A 17,914-nucleotide genomic window follows, 5' to 3' on the forward strand; every position below is an offset into this window, starting at 1 on the left:
GTGCTTTGCAAACGTATAATGAGATAAGCTTGAAAAAGAATTTATAGCATAAACATTGTATACATGTTACAATACATGTGTGCATGTGTGATCTTATCTATCAATCCATTTTTTAACTAGTGTAGATAATTGAAAATCGGATATTCACGTTTAGACAAAATTCTAGAGGAATTATAGAAGGAAATCGAAAAATTCAGATTAAAACAGTTTCAAGAGATTTCCATGCAATTATGAGAATTATCAATGTATTTTCTCCTCCATGGATTACAAATTCTTTTCTTTTTTATTTATAATTACTTTCACCGGCACGCAGTAATCTGGTTTAAATGATGCATTTCAACTTGTCAATTATAATTTATTATTTCTTCATTAAATACCTGCGATTAATAAAATACGTTAATTGTATACATATGTTGGATAAACGTCTGTGTACATTTGTCAGCGAATTTACCTTTTAAAATACTCGCAGACAATAGCGCCGACGTATAAATACGTTATAACAGGCCCGTGTTGTTGAACGATGGACATTGCTTTTTCGATTAATAAAGCGTAAGGAGGCCAAGAAAATTATTAATAAAGAAAATTGAGAAGATTCCCGAAGGAACGAGGGATGATGGATGCTACAGCGCTGGAATGCCGATGAACCGAAGCGAGGCGGACTTGTACTCCTGTCGACTTCTCTCAACTCGCCATCGACCAATAATGCTTGTCGCCCGCCGCCATCCATCGGCAGACAGATCCGATAGAGAGGTGACGGTCGGCATCTAATGCGAAATCCATATCGCATTAATATTACTACATGAAAAGAAAAGTCGCAAAAAATTTGTAAAAGGTTCGTCCCATTGACGGGACGATAAAGTGGAACAAGTTCAACGTCGATCGGAGGTTGTTACCAAGCAGTTTCTCCAAGTTCGCGATAAAGACTCCGGATTATTACGAAGGAAATTTATCGTTAGAGTAATCTATAATATATTCTATGCGTTAGTACAGGACAAATAATCGAATGTCTTCGATATGGAATTCCATGCAGAGTTGATTGTTAATAAGTCGTAACTTATACTTTTTTTTAAAGGAAGAGCAAGATATTGAAATTGAGTTTTTCACTATCTGCCTTGTAATATTTTAATAATATCATTTTCCATGAAAATTACTGCTTGAGAAACTTCGTCCTCAGAACAGTGAAATATAATAATATGAGAAATATTAACGTATTATCTTGACAACCTTATTATTTTACACAGTAATTATGTTTTATGTAGTTTCACAAATATCATAAATTCTATCTAATTTCACATCGAAGATCAAATTACATAATAGAGTTAATGACATTTCCTTTTAATATTATAACATCAAAATTCAACACTAATTCAACATTAATTGTGAGATATACACATATGTATATATTTCATAAATAGCTTTTCTTTATGAAAACACTCATGATATACAGAACAGAGAGAAATTATGAAATAACAGATAAAAATATTCTTTGTTTTCATAGAGATTCGACGCGAGATCAATGCCGCACGTGCCAGGATTGTCGATCAAACGCGTACTGTGGAGACGAATAGTTTCGAAGTCTCAAAGCAGCTGGATTCTGCGAGGAATATCACGGATTACGTTGTACCTCATGTTATCGCTTTCGAACATATCAGATGGATCGTTGGAACGGGTACGTAAAATTTTTCAAGATTACATTGAATATTTTCCCATTATTCACCGCGTTGGTATTTGGAAAACGACCACAGAGACCGTACGAAGCATTTCCAAGTGAATAACGGATTTAAAAAGATAACTTGATAACGGTAAAGAGTTAATACGTTTCTCTATACCAATTTTCTTCTCTCTTATATTTCGATATGTTTATATTGAAATAAATTTATCTAATTTATAATATTTTTAACAATCTTAGAGAAAATTTTGAATGATTTTGTTATTCTAACTATCAAAATTATATATGTATCTATCACGTTTTAAGTAAGATTTAGAACTATTTATTAGAATTATTTATGCAACAAAATATTCGTGAAAAAGAAAAGTAATGATTTACATGCGATAAATTAAGTACAAAAAAGAAATTATACATAACACTGATACTATAACATATTCAGATCAAGTAACTAATGAAATATAATATATATTCTGTTTATTTGTGACATGTGCAGCTAGCGCTCTATGCATTTTACCGGTTCTTTCGTTACTGATTGGAGCTTTGTGTTGTCGCTGCGGATCATCCGAAAATAAAGTGCGTCCAACTCTTTTGTGGTAAGTATTATGTTACTCGTATAAATCATAGCAGAAGCAGAAAGTTCTGTTATATTGTACTTTCAGTGGCATTTTTATTATTGCGGAGTATTATATTAGACAAGGTTTTGATTGATAATCATGTGGAATTGCGTAGCACAAAGATTTGTATGATTAATGGTTTTATTCCTTGTATCGCCCAAGACACATTATTAGCTTTAAAATTACTGACAATGAGTAACATCAACATGCATGAGGTATATTGTAATACATACCTCACGTACCATATGTGCACCTTACTCATGAATACTTATGTATATGTATACGTATTGTAATACAACATATTACTACGTAAAGTGTGCATTATGGATGCTTAGTTATAACAAGGTGATTTTATTATACAATTTTTATATTAAACACTACAATATGAAATGTAAGAGTACATTGATGAGTTATATTTTTAAAGAAATACTGTTTTTAAAAAGAAAAAAGTATTTTTTAATTATTAAAGTGATTACTTTTTAAGTGTGTGTACATACACACACGCAATATAAGCTTGACATAGTATAATTAATTTCTTTCGTCATGTTCATATTGACTTATCTATCCAATAAAAGAACGAGTTCACATGTAAATATTACATCAAATCATGAACTATAATATTGTACAGAAGATCAATCCTTTTCATTTCAAATTTTTACTTTCAAATTCACAACAATTTTGTGACATTAAATACATAGCGATATTAATTTGTTTATTAATAACGTGATAGTAACGTTTTTGATAATATTATAGCATACAAAATGATATGCTGAACAACCTCGCGCGTTGCACATTTCTCTTTAAATAATCTTCTATCAGATATATATTTTTATATAAGTATGTATTACATTTGTACCAAACATACTTTTGTCTTTTCAAAAATGATGGACCACATACAAATATAACAAGATTTATTACCAGATTTTATTACATGACAGTAGGAATTTATCATGCAGAGATGGTAATAATGTAAATAAATATTTATATTATCATTTAATAAGCTCTGACAACAGATAACTTGATCGGAGGTAATAGATCTTACAGATCTAATAAAACAGATCGCTAGATTGAGTGTGTCGATCGGATTTCAGTGGCGTAGCTACGAGCTGTTTCGTCTCGATTACACTATGGGCAGTGTTCATTGTCGCTTTGGGCATTGCCAGCCACACAGAAATGTTGATATGTCGACCGCTGTACGATCCCGACTATCGTACTATAGAAGTTATGCTGGAAACTCGAATGTTTTTAGGAAGAAAACTCACATTTCCTCTCAAGGAACTTTTTGAGTAAGTTCCGTTTTCTTACTGTAACTAAATAAATAAACTCACAAATAGATTTATTATCGCCAGTAAATAAATGAAGCTTTATGATAAACGATTTTAAAAAGCTATAGATTGTATTGAAAATTACAAACTAGATACTGTTACAAAAGTTGTCGATTAAAACACATATTTTACATATATATATATATTTTTTTAATCGATGTCGTAATTATATTTCCGATCAAATGAACTTTTTCATTATATGAAATATAATATTTTACAAATTTTAACGACGGCATCGTTTAGCTTAAAATAAATTTTACATAGTTTAACTGCAGATTGGAGTCTGAATATAAATTATATTTTTTATTTGTATTTTTTATTACATACCTTTTAGGAATATGACAGGCTGTAATATATAGACAGAGCCACTGGTTACAATGTGTGTTACGGCTTTCAGCAGCAATATTTATTTGCAGAAAATGTCGAAACAACGAGGCAGCTTATCCCGCCTTCGGGCTGGAAAACGCGATGAAACTGGAACATTTGACTGCGCATTGGACATGGCCAGGCTTGTCTAGAGCAATCTCAAATATTAAAGTCGATTTGAAAGGTCTCCAAATATTAACGCCGAATTTACGGCAACGTCTTCAGGATCTCTTGTATGCCTGTGGTTTGAATCTCACCGCGCATAGAATTATGGTACCTATTCATTTGCAAGTGTTTGTTGCTGTTAAATATATTCTAACTTTTTAGTCTTATGTTCTTCCAAATGAAAACGGAGTCTTTGTATTGTAAAGTTAAAGCAATGGTTTTGACTAGAGTTTAATAACTTGATTAAAGCTCGAGATTACTCGGGCTTTGAAGAATTTTTTGAAGGAAAAATCCACCGGCATTAAAGGGAAGTAACAAATTGCGCAGCTGCATCACTACGTAATGCTAGACGGCTACCATGATAAACGACACGGATTTCACAGCGAGTTGTTTCCGTGATTATGGTTTAAAGCCACTACTAATTAAAGTCTATTTAGCTGCGCATAACTACGCCAATTCATCAAGTGTATAACGTACACATGTACATTTATTTTCATATCTTACAATCTCTCGTATATGCAAATTATTCATATAATTAGCATGCTTTCCCATTTTTCATTTATGATACTCTCAGTTACAACATTTTGCAAAGAAAAATATATTCTGAAGGAAATCGACTCTATTAATTTCTTCGATAAAATCTCAACTAGTTTCTATTCTCTCATAGATTCAAGGACCGATTCTCAGTAAAGATATAAGCACATTGGCCGATCAACTAGACAATGTATCCCGTCAACTGCAGGATCGAGGTATCGCCAGGGAACTGCAAAGCATTGGGACAACAATGCGAGATCTGGCATTGCGACGAGTAACACCGTTGATGAGGTTACAAGATGATCTGGTCTATCGTCTTGCAGTTCTAGAGTTGCAAGTGCAACCTCTTTGGCGTCAAGTTAATCAATCGATCTCGCATCTGAGGACAATACAATATTATATAGATCATCAGGGAGAGAAGATTGCTCAATTGGTGAATAATGGTGTTGACAAATTTTTCCTTGTAGATTATTTAAAAGAAATAATATCGTTGGATATTCGGAAAACACCACACACTCTAGGCATTTATCGTTTAATAATCGTTTGCAGAAGACGAAGTTGTACGTGGACCGACTATCGAATTACCTAGATCAATGGCGGACGCACGTATTCTCTGAGATGAGCACGGAAGTATCTAAGTGTCGACCCTTGTGGAACGTTCTAGAAGGACTGAGATACTTACTATGTGCTCACATTTTAAGTCCTTTTGTATGTGTAATTAAATGTATCAATTAGATATTAAGTAATTTAAATATATATGTAAGTAAAAACAGGAAGAAAATAAATATTCTCAACGTGTGATAGTAGATGAATAACTAATGTAGCAAGAAATCACGCATTTTTAATAAAATTCCTTATGTATCTACAATTTCAGGACGGTTTCTGGTTTGCTACGTTCGTATGCGTAATCGTCATGATAGTCAGCACACCAACGGCTCATATTCTGTCACTGGCATATAAGAAACCGCCTCGATTCGTAGAAGATGCTACCCTGTTGTCAACAAGAACGTTAGAATCACATTCTTAATTAATTAACAAATCTAAAGGATCCAAAATATAATTATAAAAATAATATCTTTCTTCAGGCAAAGTCTCAATATGGATGACGATAGAACGTGGCAGATGCCAGAGTAAATCATTATTAAAATCTTTTTTTTACTTTATATTTAAGTAATTTCAATATAATAAAATTCACTTTTTAACTGAAATTATATTTTAGCCCGCCGCCGCTGCCGCCACAAAACGATTGGTAACAAACAAGGACGAAGGACAAGGACTTCGCGTTGCAGGCAGACTCAGAAAGAAATGAATACAGCATCACACACAAGATTTAATATAGCAAAAACATCGAAGAAGCTTGAAGTTATAGATAAGTATACAAAATAAGTTTTACTTGTATCTAATCGTAAGCAGATTTCTAGAAGCCAACTGCCGTTCATACGTTTCCATCGAGTCTACTTGATCTCAAAATTGGATCATTTGTGCGAATAATTCTTCATGCGTCTGTTTGTCAGGAAAATAAACCTCCCCAATGTATTAGTCAGCTTGTTTTCTCTTTCATTGTATTCGTATACACAGCAGTTATACGAAAGATAGTGCCACAAGGTAAAAGTACAATCTCACAGTATAGACACGAACGAAGACGTGCTTGCTTCGCCTATGGAATTGTTAGCAATGCAATAATACATCCCAATGTGTTTTGCATCCAGCCGAGCCAATTGCATCCACGATGTTCGCATAAGTGACTCTGGGCCCTCGCTCGTGTGTACTGTCGCCTCGTGCTCCTCTCCTATAAATGAAACTATAATTACTGAATTCTGTGGGGTTATATTTATTTATTTATATAATTATCCTGCAACACACATAACGCGTAAGTCTTGCAACAAACTTGAGTGCTGTTAAATGCTACTGCCAGATAAAATTTTAACATTGTTTTCTCATTCTAGCAATTGTATTTAGATCCACTTGATTTATTTGCACGTTATATTTTAATCCGCGCAGCGCGAAAACGTTGTGCAAAATTTTTCATTTTTTAACCATTAAATATTGTATCACTTTACCTGGCAATTTCACTACGCTTCTCCCGTCAGCCGAATGAAATTCCCAGAAGATATCTGGCACAGGGAAGCCCTTTGCCTCGCAATTAAGTGCGACGCGTTGACCAAAAGATGAGACAACATCTTCCAAAGTTGATAGAATCCAAGGTCTACTTTCACAAGGACCGAGGTGTTGCAACCTCAAGGAAGATGAGTTCCTGAGTTTCATCGCTTCTTCGTGCAACGCGCACGGCGTCGGGTAAGTTTCGTTATTGCTACCGCACGCCGGGCTCTGTTCCATACAGACGCAGGTTGCCTCCGGAGCATCCTACATAAAAATTCAATCCGTTCGTTTTTTATTACGTACACGCATCTTTCTCCTATATTGTAAGACATTATTATCGCAATTTTCTTCTTGTTACTGCTTTTTTCCACTTTATAGATAGAATGACTATCGAAGACAAAACATTCACAACACAATTCTCCCATTTTACTACGGAGAAGTTAAATCGTTTGAAGTTGGTAATATGGTACCCTGTGCGCTAGCACGTTTTCGCTATATCCTGAGAAATTCTACGAAACTGGAACAAACGTAACACTTGGCGCAAATAGTCTTTATAGATAACTCGCTCAACTAGGAAAATAATTAGTGACTGTTTAAATAGTTTGATGTAGTTCAATGTAATTAAACAGTTGATGTAAATGATTAGTATTTATGCAGTTACCCGGAACGAACTGTGCGATAGGTGTTCCGGCTATTTAAGTACGGCTGCCACTCTTTAAGACCATATAGCGAAAAGTATTCTTATCCAGCCCGCGTCTATCATAAACGGTCTGCCTGATTGTTTGATTGCATGACGTGTGTGCGCATATATTCACAATGCGATCACGGCCTACGGTGCGCGACAAGACGAAATTAGATGCGAAAAGGCTAGCGGAGCGGGTCAGCGACCGTAAGTCGCCGGTGACTGCAATCTTGAAGCTACGTTAGATCTGACTGACAGCGTAGCTCGTAGCACAGTGGGTGGATGATATACGCGGGTCTGCATTAGATATCGTTTGCGCAATGACGCGTGAGTTTTGTGTCGAACTAACCCAGAAACCGAGACATCTCATTACCGGGCTCATTGAGACCGAGTGATCTAGAACGTGATCTCCTTAAATCTAATTGCGAAAGTGAATGTATCACTTACGGAGGTGATAAATATCGCCCGTGATGACATTCTTAACTTCTCGCAAATTCAATGAATGTTCTTTAAAGGAATCTGGCCTTCAGAGGAATCTGTCACGACAGTGTGGAAATTATACATACCTAACATTTGCTTTAAACAAACAGATGTATAATACATCGAGTGGGATGCTGTCTTTATTTAAATTAACTTTTGGATTATTTATATGGACGGTTATATCAAGTCATCGATAATATCACACACAACCGGGTAAGTTATCGGACGACCGAGTTTCGAGAGACTGTGCGAAATCAGTACCTATCATGGAAATATTTGGAATAAATTCCGACCGGAATAATTCCGTTTTCCCTATAATAGAAGACATAATAGAAATCTTGAAAATAACTAAGCAATTCCGATCGGAATTTATATTGAATATTTCCATAATACACGTCCCTGGTCTAATCGCTGAAAAACTGTGCATGACACAAATACGTGATCGAAACGGTTGTTGTGTATGTAGCAACACAGATGAGTGCCCGAGTCCTCGAAAGTACTCGATACTACAAACAGTAATATTTGAATGTGACGAACAAATAAGAAGCAGGAAATTCTAGAAATATGCCTACACAAATAAATTGAAAATTTCAGAAATGACACGAAGCACGTTCATTCATACTCTTCGTGTTGAGAAGAACGATTTTCTAAGGTGTTAAAAGTTTGCTTTTCAAACTAAAGATTTCTTGTAAACTCGAACTACATTTCGTACCTTTTCTTCTAAATCGGAGCGTAACTCGCATAGATAATTTCTTGCACAGTATCCATCGTTACGGCTCTTTGGAGATAAAACAGGGATGCTGGCGTTCCAACATGGTTCGCCAAGGAGACGGGCGCACAAACCAGTCTCCGGACAGCATCCACAAGGATCAGGTACCGAGCCCAGCAAGCATTTTCCAGAATTCTCCGGACATCTGTACGTGCGCAGTGAACGACGAAAAGAATATTTTATGATAGCTCATCGAATCTTAGAAAGTTTACCTCAAAGTTTCTAGATACTTATAATTTAGGATAAGAAGTAATACTTTTTAAAATTAGTTTAAAAGAAGTATTTTTCTTCCTAAATTATAATATAAATGAATTAAAAGAAAAATATAAATGGATGTGCACAGAAGAATTGAAATTCCAAACGAGAGATTCTTAATGCTGAATTTATTTCCCTCTGCTTTGTATTACGCTACAGCATTCGATTGCATCCAGCTTTATCCGCGACCGCGTGTACCTGTAATATCCGCACTCGATGCAACCCTCTGGCTGCGCTTTCTCAGTGACGCTCTTATTTTCGATGGTCCCTGCGACAACGGGAGCGCCTCGTCGGAATGTTGCACAGAACACCAACACCGTTAAAAACGTGAACGGAAACGCTCTCCGGCACGTCATTTCGCCGACTGACAGAAAGCGCGAGCGTCATTCGCTATGTCACTCCCGATGTGATGGGGGAGGTTGAAGCGTTATGTGTATCGCGTATATTTAAAAAAGAAAATCCACGCGAGATCACCGCTATGCATACTCTCCCGTTATTTAACCATCGCGTATTTGTACTTTATAAATATAAATCGGCGAAAAAATACTATAAATTACGTTAAAATAAACGAAATATATTTTTATTGTTCAAATTAATATTCTCACCTGTACGGTTCGATGCATTTGTTGATCAGACATTTATTCATCGTTACACATTGTTTCACATTTCGTGTATATGTTGTATCGTGAATTTTATATTTGGAACAAAGCGTAATTTACAGGCTGTTTGATCAAGTTTATATTTCGTGCTAACTTTTATTGCAAATTTCTAGAATTGTGTATCTTCACTCACTTATATGTGCGTGCGTTTTGGCAAATTCAAATGTTCTTTATTCTATTTCGTTTAAACCGAAGAGTATTTCGTACAATTATAAGCTCAGATATTTCCAGCAGATTCTCTTGCGTAACAAGTAACGGCGGCAAAGGGCTGAACCGGAGGACCAGGTAACGGCTGCAAGAATCAGTAGGACGAAGGATATTAGTGCCAACGGGCTTGGTACGAGAGTCGAATAGCCGATACCACCGAGATTAGAAAATACATCGCAGCAAGCACTCGCGCTCTTCTTCGCGTTTGTTTGCGCGTGTGCGCTCAACGTTCCCTCCGATGTACCGCTGGCACCTACTGGATGCACCACACCACGTGTCACATTGGTCCTTTGGTCACAACACAAGGTACAGTAAACATCAGTCTCTAGCGCATTACATAATTAAATTAACGAGACGAATTTCCCGAGTTTCTCAAAATTTTTGAACATGTACTGAAATTTATTTTTCTGCGAATCTCAAATGTGCACTTTATTAAAATCGACATAGCTAAAAAGTTTGTAACTTAAAAGCGGGATATTTAATCTATCCATTTTTTATAACCTACATAAGTAAATTCGTATAAAAATACATAAAATGTAAATGATAAAATATTAAACGTTAGATGTGCTTGCATGAAATACATTAAATAATTAAAATGTATAACAACAATTATTGCCAAATAGATCTTTTTCAAACAAGGGATTTGCGTGGAAAAAACGAGCTCATTCATACCAAAACACTAGCCCATTAATTTTTGAAATTATCTCGACCTACTTGAAATATTTTTCAACCTATTAATAGCTTTTTCTCTGTGTTAACGACAAAAATATTTTACATATAAATATGCTCTCTCGAAATTTTATTCGCGACTCTCCCATTCCTGTCGCTGATTACTTGGACATGTTACAGACGCGAGCGGGTAATTTCGATTTGCGGAGTGACGAAACGGGCAACTTGCTCGCCAGACGACTCAGGTGAGGAAGATTGAACGATCGCGAATCGTAGGAGACGGCAGTTTTGAAGCGCGTTCAATCGCATTACGCGATTTGCCCGAGGTAAGCACTAGCATCTGTCGTATCCTTTCCCGAGGACCCACCACCCCTGCGTTGCCTGTCGATCCCACGTGTCGGTGCGGTTCGCCCGGAATGCTTGTCGAAGCACCCGCCAGCACGGTCCAACACGTGCCTGCGGTGCATCGCGAAAAGTAACGCCACGTCGAAGCAGCGTTTTATTCGGCGCCGATAAATCCTTTAGCCGACTAAGTGATTTCAAACGACTTGATAGTCTCGCCGAAACAAGATTCCCAGACGCGTTTCCTCCAGTGTGTGGATTTTCCTCATGGGATGCACAACAATCGGGCTCTACGCCGCTGTCGCACGGAGCGTGGGCAGGTGAAGTGTACCACGAGTCCTTTGAGGATTTCTCGGCGGTACATCCTTCAAGAGTCTCCGCCGCGTTTTCAAAAGCGGTCCCGTCCCTTTCCCCCGACACGTCGCGCGAATCAGGATCGACAGACTTCGAAGGGTTCGTAGTCTCCGACAAATTCGTGAACGTCTTTGACGTTGAATTCTGTCTATTGTTCAGCATTAAATTGCGATTTTCGTCAGTGCATTTGGATCCAGTCTCGGATCCAGCGCAGTCCGCCGCGTAACGACAGTCGCGACCTTTCTCACTGTGTAACTCTCGTCTCTCATCGTCACATTGTTCGCTACACATGCTACTTTCCGAGCTCTTATCGTCAATGATCGCGCGCCAAGACTGACCTGTGCAGGACGAAGAGGGTCGACCACCACGCTCGGTGCAGAAGGTCAGTTTTCTGCAAGGTGTCGAAGGTCGACAAGGCGAAGCTGTCGGAACCGGCCGGCGACAAGGTGGGCAGGACGGACACGGCGAGCAAGGTTCCTTGAGTGGCAAGGATCGTCGACACTTGGAGGATGCAATGCACGGACCGCAAGTAGGCGGCGGACACGGTTGACACGGCGGGCAGTAACACTTGGGACCGGGTGGTAACCGAGGAGACGGACAGCAAAGACGGGCGTTGGGACACTCGACTGTCGCTCTTGGGAATCTTCGTTCGCCGGGTGGACAAGCGCATTCCGGGCTGAACGGAAAGTCGCAGGAACACTCGCGGGTAGCGCGTGCGTCCACCTGAATCGGTGGCGGGCAGTTACAAGCACGTGGCATCGGTTGGCACAGGCAGCAGCGATTTGTATTATTGCACTGGCAACAGCTGCGTTTTTTCAGGATTGATCTCAGGGCACAGGGCTGGCAGTTGGGTGCCCGATGCGACACAGCTCGAGGATACCCGCGCTGCGAAGGACAGCAGGACGGAGCGGTCGACGCGCAATTCGTGTTAGGAGAATTACAGCGGGTCGATGGATGACTGCAGTTTGGCGGCGGGCAACCACCGCCCGCTTCCCGTCTCGGGGGTTCGGGTGATGACGATTTATCTGCCGGTGCCATTTCCGATTTGCTTGCCCCACCCGCTAAGCGACGGTCCCCACAGCATTTCTGTCGAAGATAGAAGAATCTGACGACAGTTACAAAGCGAGGCACGACTTATCGCTCGAACTGCAGTTGCCGGCGTCGCCGATCTTAAAATCGCCGTCCGTTTGTAAAAATTGCCCCGTAATACGGTGATATCTCTTAAGTCAGGCGGAGATAAAGGTAACGAACGTAATGGCCGTGTACATTGAAGTTACAGCAGTCGAGCTTCGGTCGCATTTTAAACGTTTAACATTTTAAACGTTCCAATTACTAAGCCATTAAAGTCTGTATACAAATTAGTTTGGCCAACTTCACAAAATTTTACCGAATAATTAAGAAACTTTGAAACGCTCGCCTACTTCTAACTATACTATGCTAATTTACATAAATCGAGTACGCAAACTAACCGCGCCTGAATTAAATCCTTGCAGTCCTCCTATCAAATTTAATTAAAACGTACACAGGATGTCAGAAGCATTAACTATGCCTCGCATTGTTCATTCCGCATTACTCAAACCTGCCGATTCCGTCTCGGTTTGTCATACACACCGACTATGTTTGAATTCAAATATGAGTAATAGTTTTTTTCAAATATTCCACTCAAACATAGTTGAGTTTTGTATCGTTAGATACTCGAGTCAATTATTAATATTGAATATTGAAGTTGCTATTAATGATAAAATATTTCTAAAACAGGAATCGAGCAAGAATTGAGCGATCTTAAACTTGAACAGCGGGATTAAGAAAATCTACTGTTTTCCTCGCGCCAGCATTTACTTTCGTCTCCCGTCGCAGTAAATGGATGTAAGATTTACTACCTCAAAGGAATCTCGAGCGTTTTAAAACGTATCTCAACGAGGAATCTACCTCGGTGTGTACCTGACAGTCCGACGTAAGCAAAATGGTACCGGAACACGGGGACGTCGGTGAGAGGCACGGCCGGCACGAAGCGACAGTTCTGCTGCGAACAAAATGCAACACGGCGCAAAATAAGAAAATCCAATAATTCTTTCAATATCTCCGGAGAGAGGTATTCGCCTAGCGTTCATATTCATTCGAGAATTCTCTCCGAGGAAACATAAAGAAGAGAACGAGAGCGACGCTACAAATGGACAGTGCTTTCACGAAAACAGAGATAAGCACTAGCTCCAATTTCCTCCAAAGCAGTCAATAAGTTTGCCCTAAAATATTGCGGATGTCGCGCGCGGGCAACACTTTTCTTACGCGCGCCAAAACCAGCCGGCGGTGAGGGCTGTTGAATTTTACAACGCGCTTTAATACAGAGCGTTGATGAAACACTTGGAAACGAGGGAAACCGATATCGTTATTGGATTTTTTTGTTCTTTGGGGAACGAGGAGAGCGAGCGAACGTTCCGAATTGATGTAGAAGGTTTCAGTTTTATCGTCGCGTCGCCTCGCTGGAGAACGACGTCGGTTTCTCTCCCGGTGTCATCCAAGACGCCCGATATTGCCTCAACTATCGTGTATTTCCCTACCACACTCGGCTGCAGCCGCGGCACTTGTACGCCTGCTGGCGACCGTGGTCGCTCCATTGACGGCGCAGCTCGGCGAAGTTGCTCCACCATCGGCAATTCGGTTTGGGTGGCGCGTTACTGTTCCAGATTTCCTCCTCGGCGCACTGGCACGGCCCAGGACACGCGCCCGTCGCGACGGGCCGCAACCCACCGCAGGCACCGCGATCCAGGCATACGTTACTTTGGCAATTGCACGAGGACACTCGCGCCTCGCAACCGCTCTGGCCTGCTACACAGTTGGTTCCTGCAATACGTTGCAAGGCCATCATTCTCAAGTATACTTGTACGAAGGATTAGATCAATTTCAAAAGGTAGGAAATCACACTCTCTCGGCGATTTCAGAATCTTGGTATTCGAGGCACTTTGCTGCTTTAAAATAGAATACATTCGTTCAGTTATAAAATGAATCGCTTTGAAGAATATCTTTCTCAAGGAAGCTGCACGTTTACGAATAATGTACTTTCTCGGGAGATATACGAGGTGCAATTAGAGGATGTTCGAGAAGAAACTGAAACTCTCTCGGTGATTTAAAAATTCCATTTTAGAATCCATTCGAGACACTTTGTTGTTACAAAAGGAAACACATTTGTTTAAATTATGTGAATTGAATCCCTTTCAAGTACACCTTTTTTAATTCAAACTGTACGTCTCCGAGTGATGCAAGGTACATTAATTTCTTGCTAACGTTTATCGCATTAACAATTAGCTTTATAAAATTTTAAAATCGTGACTTTTGCAAAACACATTGGTAAAATGTCAATAAATCAATATCATAGAATAGCTATGAACGAACCCTGATATACAGAAATATACGAGCGAAATAATTACTAGAAAATTATTGTACATCAGTAATTTCAAACGATTCGATTACTGAACTTTAATAATTAATTATTCAGTGCTTTTTCCATTCCCAATACGTGCATTTCTGTAAGAGAAAGCTGTTAAAATTTTCCTCTTTGCTTGTAAATGATATAATATATCATTTACAAGCAAAGAGGATACCAAATTTTATGAATAATAATGGTTAGTAATTAAACTATAAACCATCGCTATTATTTTAACTTTTGAATGAATTATGAAATTGCTACTATTTTCCTTATGACACTGTCTACTTAATTTGTATACTGACCACAGCAATCGATGGTAGAACGCCGTCCCTTACTGTCAATTTCATCACAGGACATATTGATTTTTCTCCGAGACAAAATCTAATTTTCCAAAAGTGAGAACTTCGCGCAGGTGTGCCATTTACGATCCGGAATAAATAATACAATCGACAGGAGCATTTGCACGGTTTTGGCTTACATTTTTGAATAGTCTATCGCGCCGGTTTGCTTCATTGATTTATCGGTGACAAAGTGTGCTTCGACATGTGACTGAAGGTGTGAAGATCAACGAAGATCGATTGCGAGATACATGAAAATGTCCATTTATGTACAATGTTAATAATTCCTCTAGTTGCCATGGAAGCAGCATGCACGATTCTGTAACGTGAATATAATTTATTTACACTTATTATACGACAGATATAGGAAGAGCTATCTTTTTACTTACTTTTTAATTATATCACGAAAAATGTGAATATATAAAAAGTGAGTAAAAATGATACAAAACGAAAAAGTGACTCAACATAATACCTCAATTATGACTTATTGTATATAAATTTTATACAAAACGAAGATAAATCTGCAGTTTAACGACCCTACCACTGATTGTTGTAAATTTTTTCAGAATTCGTGTGTTTTACACGCAGGATATATGGAATAAAAGGGTACATATTTCATGTACTTTCCTTTGGAAATTTAATTAAAACAAATATTCCTCGCAAAATATGTTGTATACATACAATTAAGTTGTACAAAGTAGACCGCGGTAATTAATGCATTATAATTGAAAATAATGTAAAATTAATATACACTTCTTATTATGGTACTTAGTTTCGTTTCATTCTCCGGATGCAACGAAACGGAATGAAAATTTGTATATTATCCCGCCTGCATTATTACAGCTAGATAAGTGCACAACTCGGTATTATCGACGCTCTCTCCTGCGCGCGGGGTTTCGGTCACTTGAACGCCAGATGACGAGTGCGCGCGGAGATCACACAGCTGCGTAGTCGACACGTCAAAACAACGGGCTGGCGGAGTCGACGGTGCAAAACGAGAGGAAGAAAGAGAGCGTGCCAGCGATGACGATTCATAACTTGTACATTTTCTCCAAGACCGGCACGTTGCTGTACTACGCCGAATGGAACCGATTGAACAAGTCGGGGATAACGAAGGAGGAGGTAACGTAGTTGCGTGTCTCGTGCGTTGATTAAAGAAACTAATCCGGCGTGTCAACAATGTCACGATTGCTCCAGTTATTTGGACGCTTAGCAAACCCGTGGACCCAAGCGCGGACACTCGTATTACATTTACACATCACGTGCACTGTGGACACGCTTTTGCGTGGCTAGCGCGATAAATGGTTGAGGAAAAGTTGACGTAGAAATAAATGTAAAATTAAAAAGCATAGGCGTACTTTGTTCAATTGAACAGGCTACGATATATTGACGGAAAAACCTTGTTATAACAGTCTGATTTATTTGTTGCGTTAGAATTTTCTTACAGCAATCATATAAGAGAGATGCGTACAGGTGTGAAAGATGATACAGCGTGTCAATTAGGCATTAAAGTTGACAATTACCAGAAGTGTATTTATCTGTTTAGGAAGCAAAATTGATGTATGGGATGCTCTTTTCCATAAAATCGTTTGTAAGCAAAATCTCGCCGTTGGATTCCAAGGAAGGGTTTATGTGTTACAAGACGAGCAAGTATACGCTTCACTACTTTGAAACGCCGTCGGGCCTTAAGTTTGTCTTGAATACTGATAATGCAAGTCAGAACGCCCGAGAATTGTTGCAGCAATTGTACAGAGAAGTAAGGCCCGCGCATCTGCCTCTGCCAATAGAAGCGCACGGTGTAGGCACGTCTGTCTAATCATATGTTGTTCTTTTTCTTTTAGGTCTACCTGGAATACGTAGTAAAGAATCCACTCTGCCGGTTAAACGAACCTATACAAAGTGAATTATTTAAAATAAAGGTAGATGAACTATTTAAAAAATCGCCTCTGTTTCTAAGTCGATCGTTATAGATAGTAAGAAAAATAAAATTTTTATATATAAAAATGAATTGGACTGTTTTAACAATAAATAATACCAAATATCACGTGATACGTCGCTTAAAACCCTTAGGTTTCAAGAGTTCACGTTACAATGGTAAAGTTAGGTTGGTTAAATTTGAATATTAAGTTCTGTGTAATGATACTGATAGTGAATTGTACATTTGGAACGCAATCTTGTCTCAGTTTTAGGTTTTTTTTGCAGCAGTTTATTTTACTTCCCAGAGAAATATATATACACTTGTTACAATGACGTGTAAAACGATAATAACAGTGCTTATTTAAAAGATATTTCTGTGCTGTACAATATTAATGACGGGCAAGTACAGGCAAATTAAATAAATATAGATTTATATATTATTTGTAGATGCCAGTACTCTATAACCATACTAAGTAATGATCCTAATATTTGCGATTTTTGTATAATAAAGGTAGTGCAGTAGGCATTTGGAGTCACAGATATTTCAGCGCACCTTAAGTAATATTATACTATAATTATATATGTCATCCACATGTTTTAATAATTTCAACAAAAAGAACAAAATTTCCATTGAACATTAAAAATACATATCAAATACTGTGACACATATTTAGGAAATATTGTATATGTTACATATTTGTAAAAAAAAACAGTATTTGAAAACTTAAGTATTTGTAGTCCAATATGAAATTATGCTCGTTTTTGTGCATATTAATACATTTTTCTAAAAACATAATACAGGAATCCATATTTTTCTTGATATAAGAATTGACTATAATATACATATTAGTAAAATAATTAACTCATTTCAAATACAATTTTGTATTGAATTTTTAAGTAATTTTTAGGAAAATGAGGACTGGATTATTTAATTTCTCGAATCAACGTATTATAAAAGTACGGTTACTTCGCCACCTCTTTCATATGCTAATGGTATCAATGATTTCGAATATGCACGCTGTGTAAATTTTATTTAAATATAACT

At 38.0% G+C, this 17,914-nt stretch overlaps 4 protein-coding genes across 5 annotated transcripts in view; 2 read left to right on the forward strand and 2 right to left on the reverse strand.

The window, feature by feature from the left end:
* Positions 1 to 6,488, forward strand: part of LOC105568032 (prominin-1-A) — a 20,812-nt gene extending 14,324 nt beyond the window's left edge. For both annotated transcript variants that reach the window (XM_012023388.1, XM_012023389.1), the window contains 10 exons: positions 1,499 to 1,669; positions 2,163 to 2,262; positions 3,375 to 3,569; positions 4,025 to 4,247; positions 4,807 to 5,106; positions 5,223 to 5,381; positions 5,548 to 5,681; positions 5,759 to 5,803; positions 5,893 to 6,278; positions 6,383 to 6,488. In XM_012023388.1, the coding sequence (XP_011878778.1) occupies positions 1,499 to 1,669; positions 2,163 to 2,262; positions 3,375 to 3,569; positions 4,025 to 4,247; positions 4,807 to 5,106; positions 5,223 to 5,381; positions 5,548 to 5,681; positions 5,759 to 5,803; positions 5,893 to 5,926 (1,361 nt within the window). In that variant the 3' untranslated portion in view covers positions 5,927 to 6,278; positions 6,383 to 6,488. The remainder of the gene's footprint in view (positions 1 to 1,498; positions 1,670 to 2,162; positions 2,263 to 3,374; positions 3,570 to 4,024; positions 4,248 to 4,806; positions 5,107 to 5,222; positions 5,382 to 5,547; positions 5,682 to 5,758; positions 5,804 to 5,892; positions 6,279 to 6,382) is intronic.
* LOC105568031 (insulin-like growth factor-binding protein-related protein 1) lies at positions 5,985 to 9,470 on the reverse strand. Its single transcript, XM_012023387.1, has 4 exons — positions 9,158 to 9,470; positions 8,648 to 8,849; positions 6,734 to 7,037; positions 5,985 to 6,462 (listed from the first exon to the last, which is right to left on the reverse strand). Exons 1-4 carry the CDS (start codon positions 9,313 to 9,315, stop codon positions 6,293 to 6,295), a joined length of 834 nt encoding a protein of 277 aa, XP_011878777.1. The 5' UTR covers positions 9,316 to 9,470; the 3' UTR covers positions 5,985 to 6,292.
* A 1,204-nt stretch (positions 9,471 to 10,674) lies between these two features.
* LOC105568033 lies at positions 10,675 to 13,389 on the reverse strand. The gene is made up of 2 exons (XM_012023390.1): positions 13,132 to 13,389; positions 10,675 to 12,276 (listed from the first exon to the last, which is right to left on the reverse strand). Exon 2 carries the CDS (start codon positions 12,226 to 12,228, stop codon positions 10,828 to 10,830), a length of 1,401 nt encoding a protein of 466 aa, XP_011878780.1. The 5' UTR covers positions 12,229 to 12,276; positions 13,132 to 13,389; the 3' UTR covers positions 10,675 to 10,827.
* A 2,486-nt stretch (positions 13,390 to 15,875) lies between these two features.
* On the forward strand, positions 15,876 to 17,393 carry LOC105568034 (trafficking protein particle complex subunit 1). The gene is made up of 3 exons (XM_012023391.1): positions 15,876 to 16,074; positions 16,499 to 16,708; positions 16,794 to 17,393. Exons 1-3 carry the CDS (start codon positions 15,976 to 15,978, stop codon positions 16,920 to 16,922), a joined length of 438 nt encoding a protein of 145 aa, XP_011878781.1. The 5' UTR covers positions 15,876 to 15,975; the 3' UTR covers positions 16,923 to 17,393.
* The last annotated feature ends 521 nt before the right edge of the window (positions 17,394 to 17,914 follow it).

The sequence above is a fragment of the Vollenhovia emeryi genome, unplaced genomic scaffold (genome assembly GCF_000949405.1).
Source record: "Vollenhovia emeryi isolate VEMERY1.0 unplaced genomic scaffold, V.emery_V1.0 DF939132.1, whole genome shotgun sequence".
Lineage (NCBI taxonomy): Eukaryota > Metazoa > Arthropoda > Insecta > Hymenoptera > Formicidae > Vollenhovia > Vollenhovia emeryi.

What these genes read in the sequence shown, in the direction of transcription:
- LOC105568031 (XM_012023387.1), bottom strand. Translation starts at nt 9,315, where the DNA reads ATGACGTGCCGGAGAGCGTTTCCGTTCACGTTTTTAACGGTGTTGGTG. An exon ending in GCTCCGATTTAGAAGAAAAG is followed by an intron (nt 7,038 to 8,647) that starts GTACGAAATGTA and finishes ATTTTTATGTAG; the next exon opens with GATGCTCCGGAGGCAACCTG. An exon ending in AAGCGTAGTGAAATTGCCAG is followed by an intron (nt 6,463 to 6,733) that starts GTAAAGTGATAC and finishes TTTCATTTATAG; the next exon opens with GAGAGGAGCACGAGGCGACA.
- LOC105568033 (XM_012023390.1), bottom strand. Translation starts at nt 12,228, where the DNA reads ATGGCACCGGCAGATAAATCGTCATCACCCGAACCCCCGAGACGGGAA.
- LOC105568034 (XM_012023391.1), top strand. Translation starts at nt 15,976, where the DNA reads ATGACGATTCATAACTTGTACATTTTCTCCAAGACCGGCACGTTGCTG. An exon ending in CGGGGATAACGAAGGAGGAG is followed by an intron (nt 16,075 to 16,498) that starts GTAACGTAGTTG and finishes TTATCTGTTTAG; the next exon opens with GAAGCAAAATTGATGTATGG. An exon ending in TGCAGCAATTGTACAGAGAA is followed by an intron (nt 16,709 to 16,793) that starts GTAAGGCCCGCG and finishes TTTTTCTTTTAG; the next exon opens with GTCTACCTGGAATACGTAGT.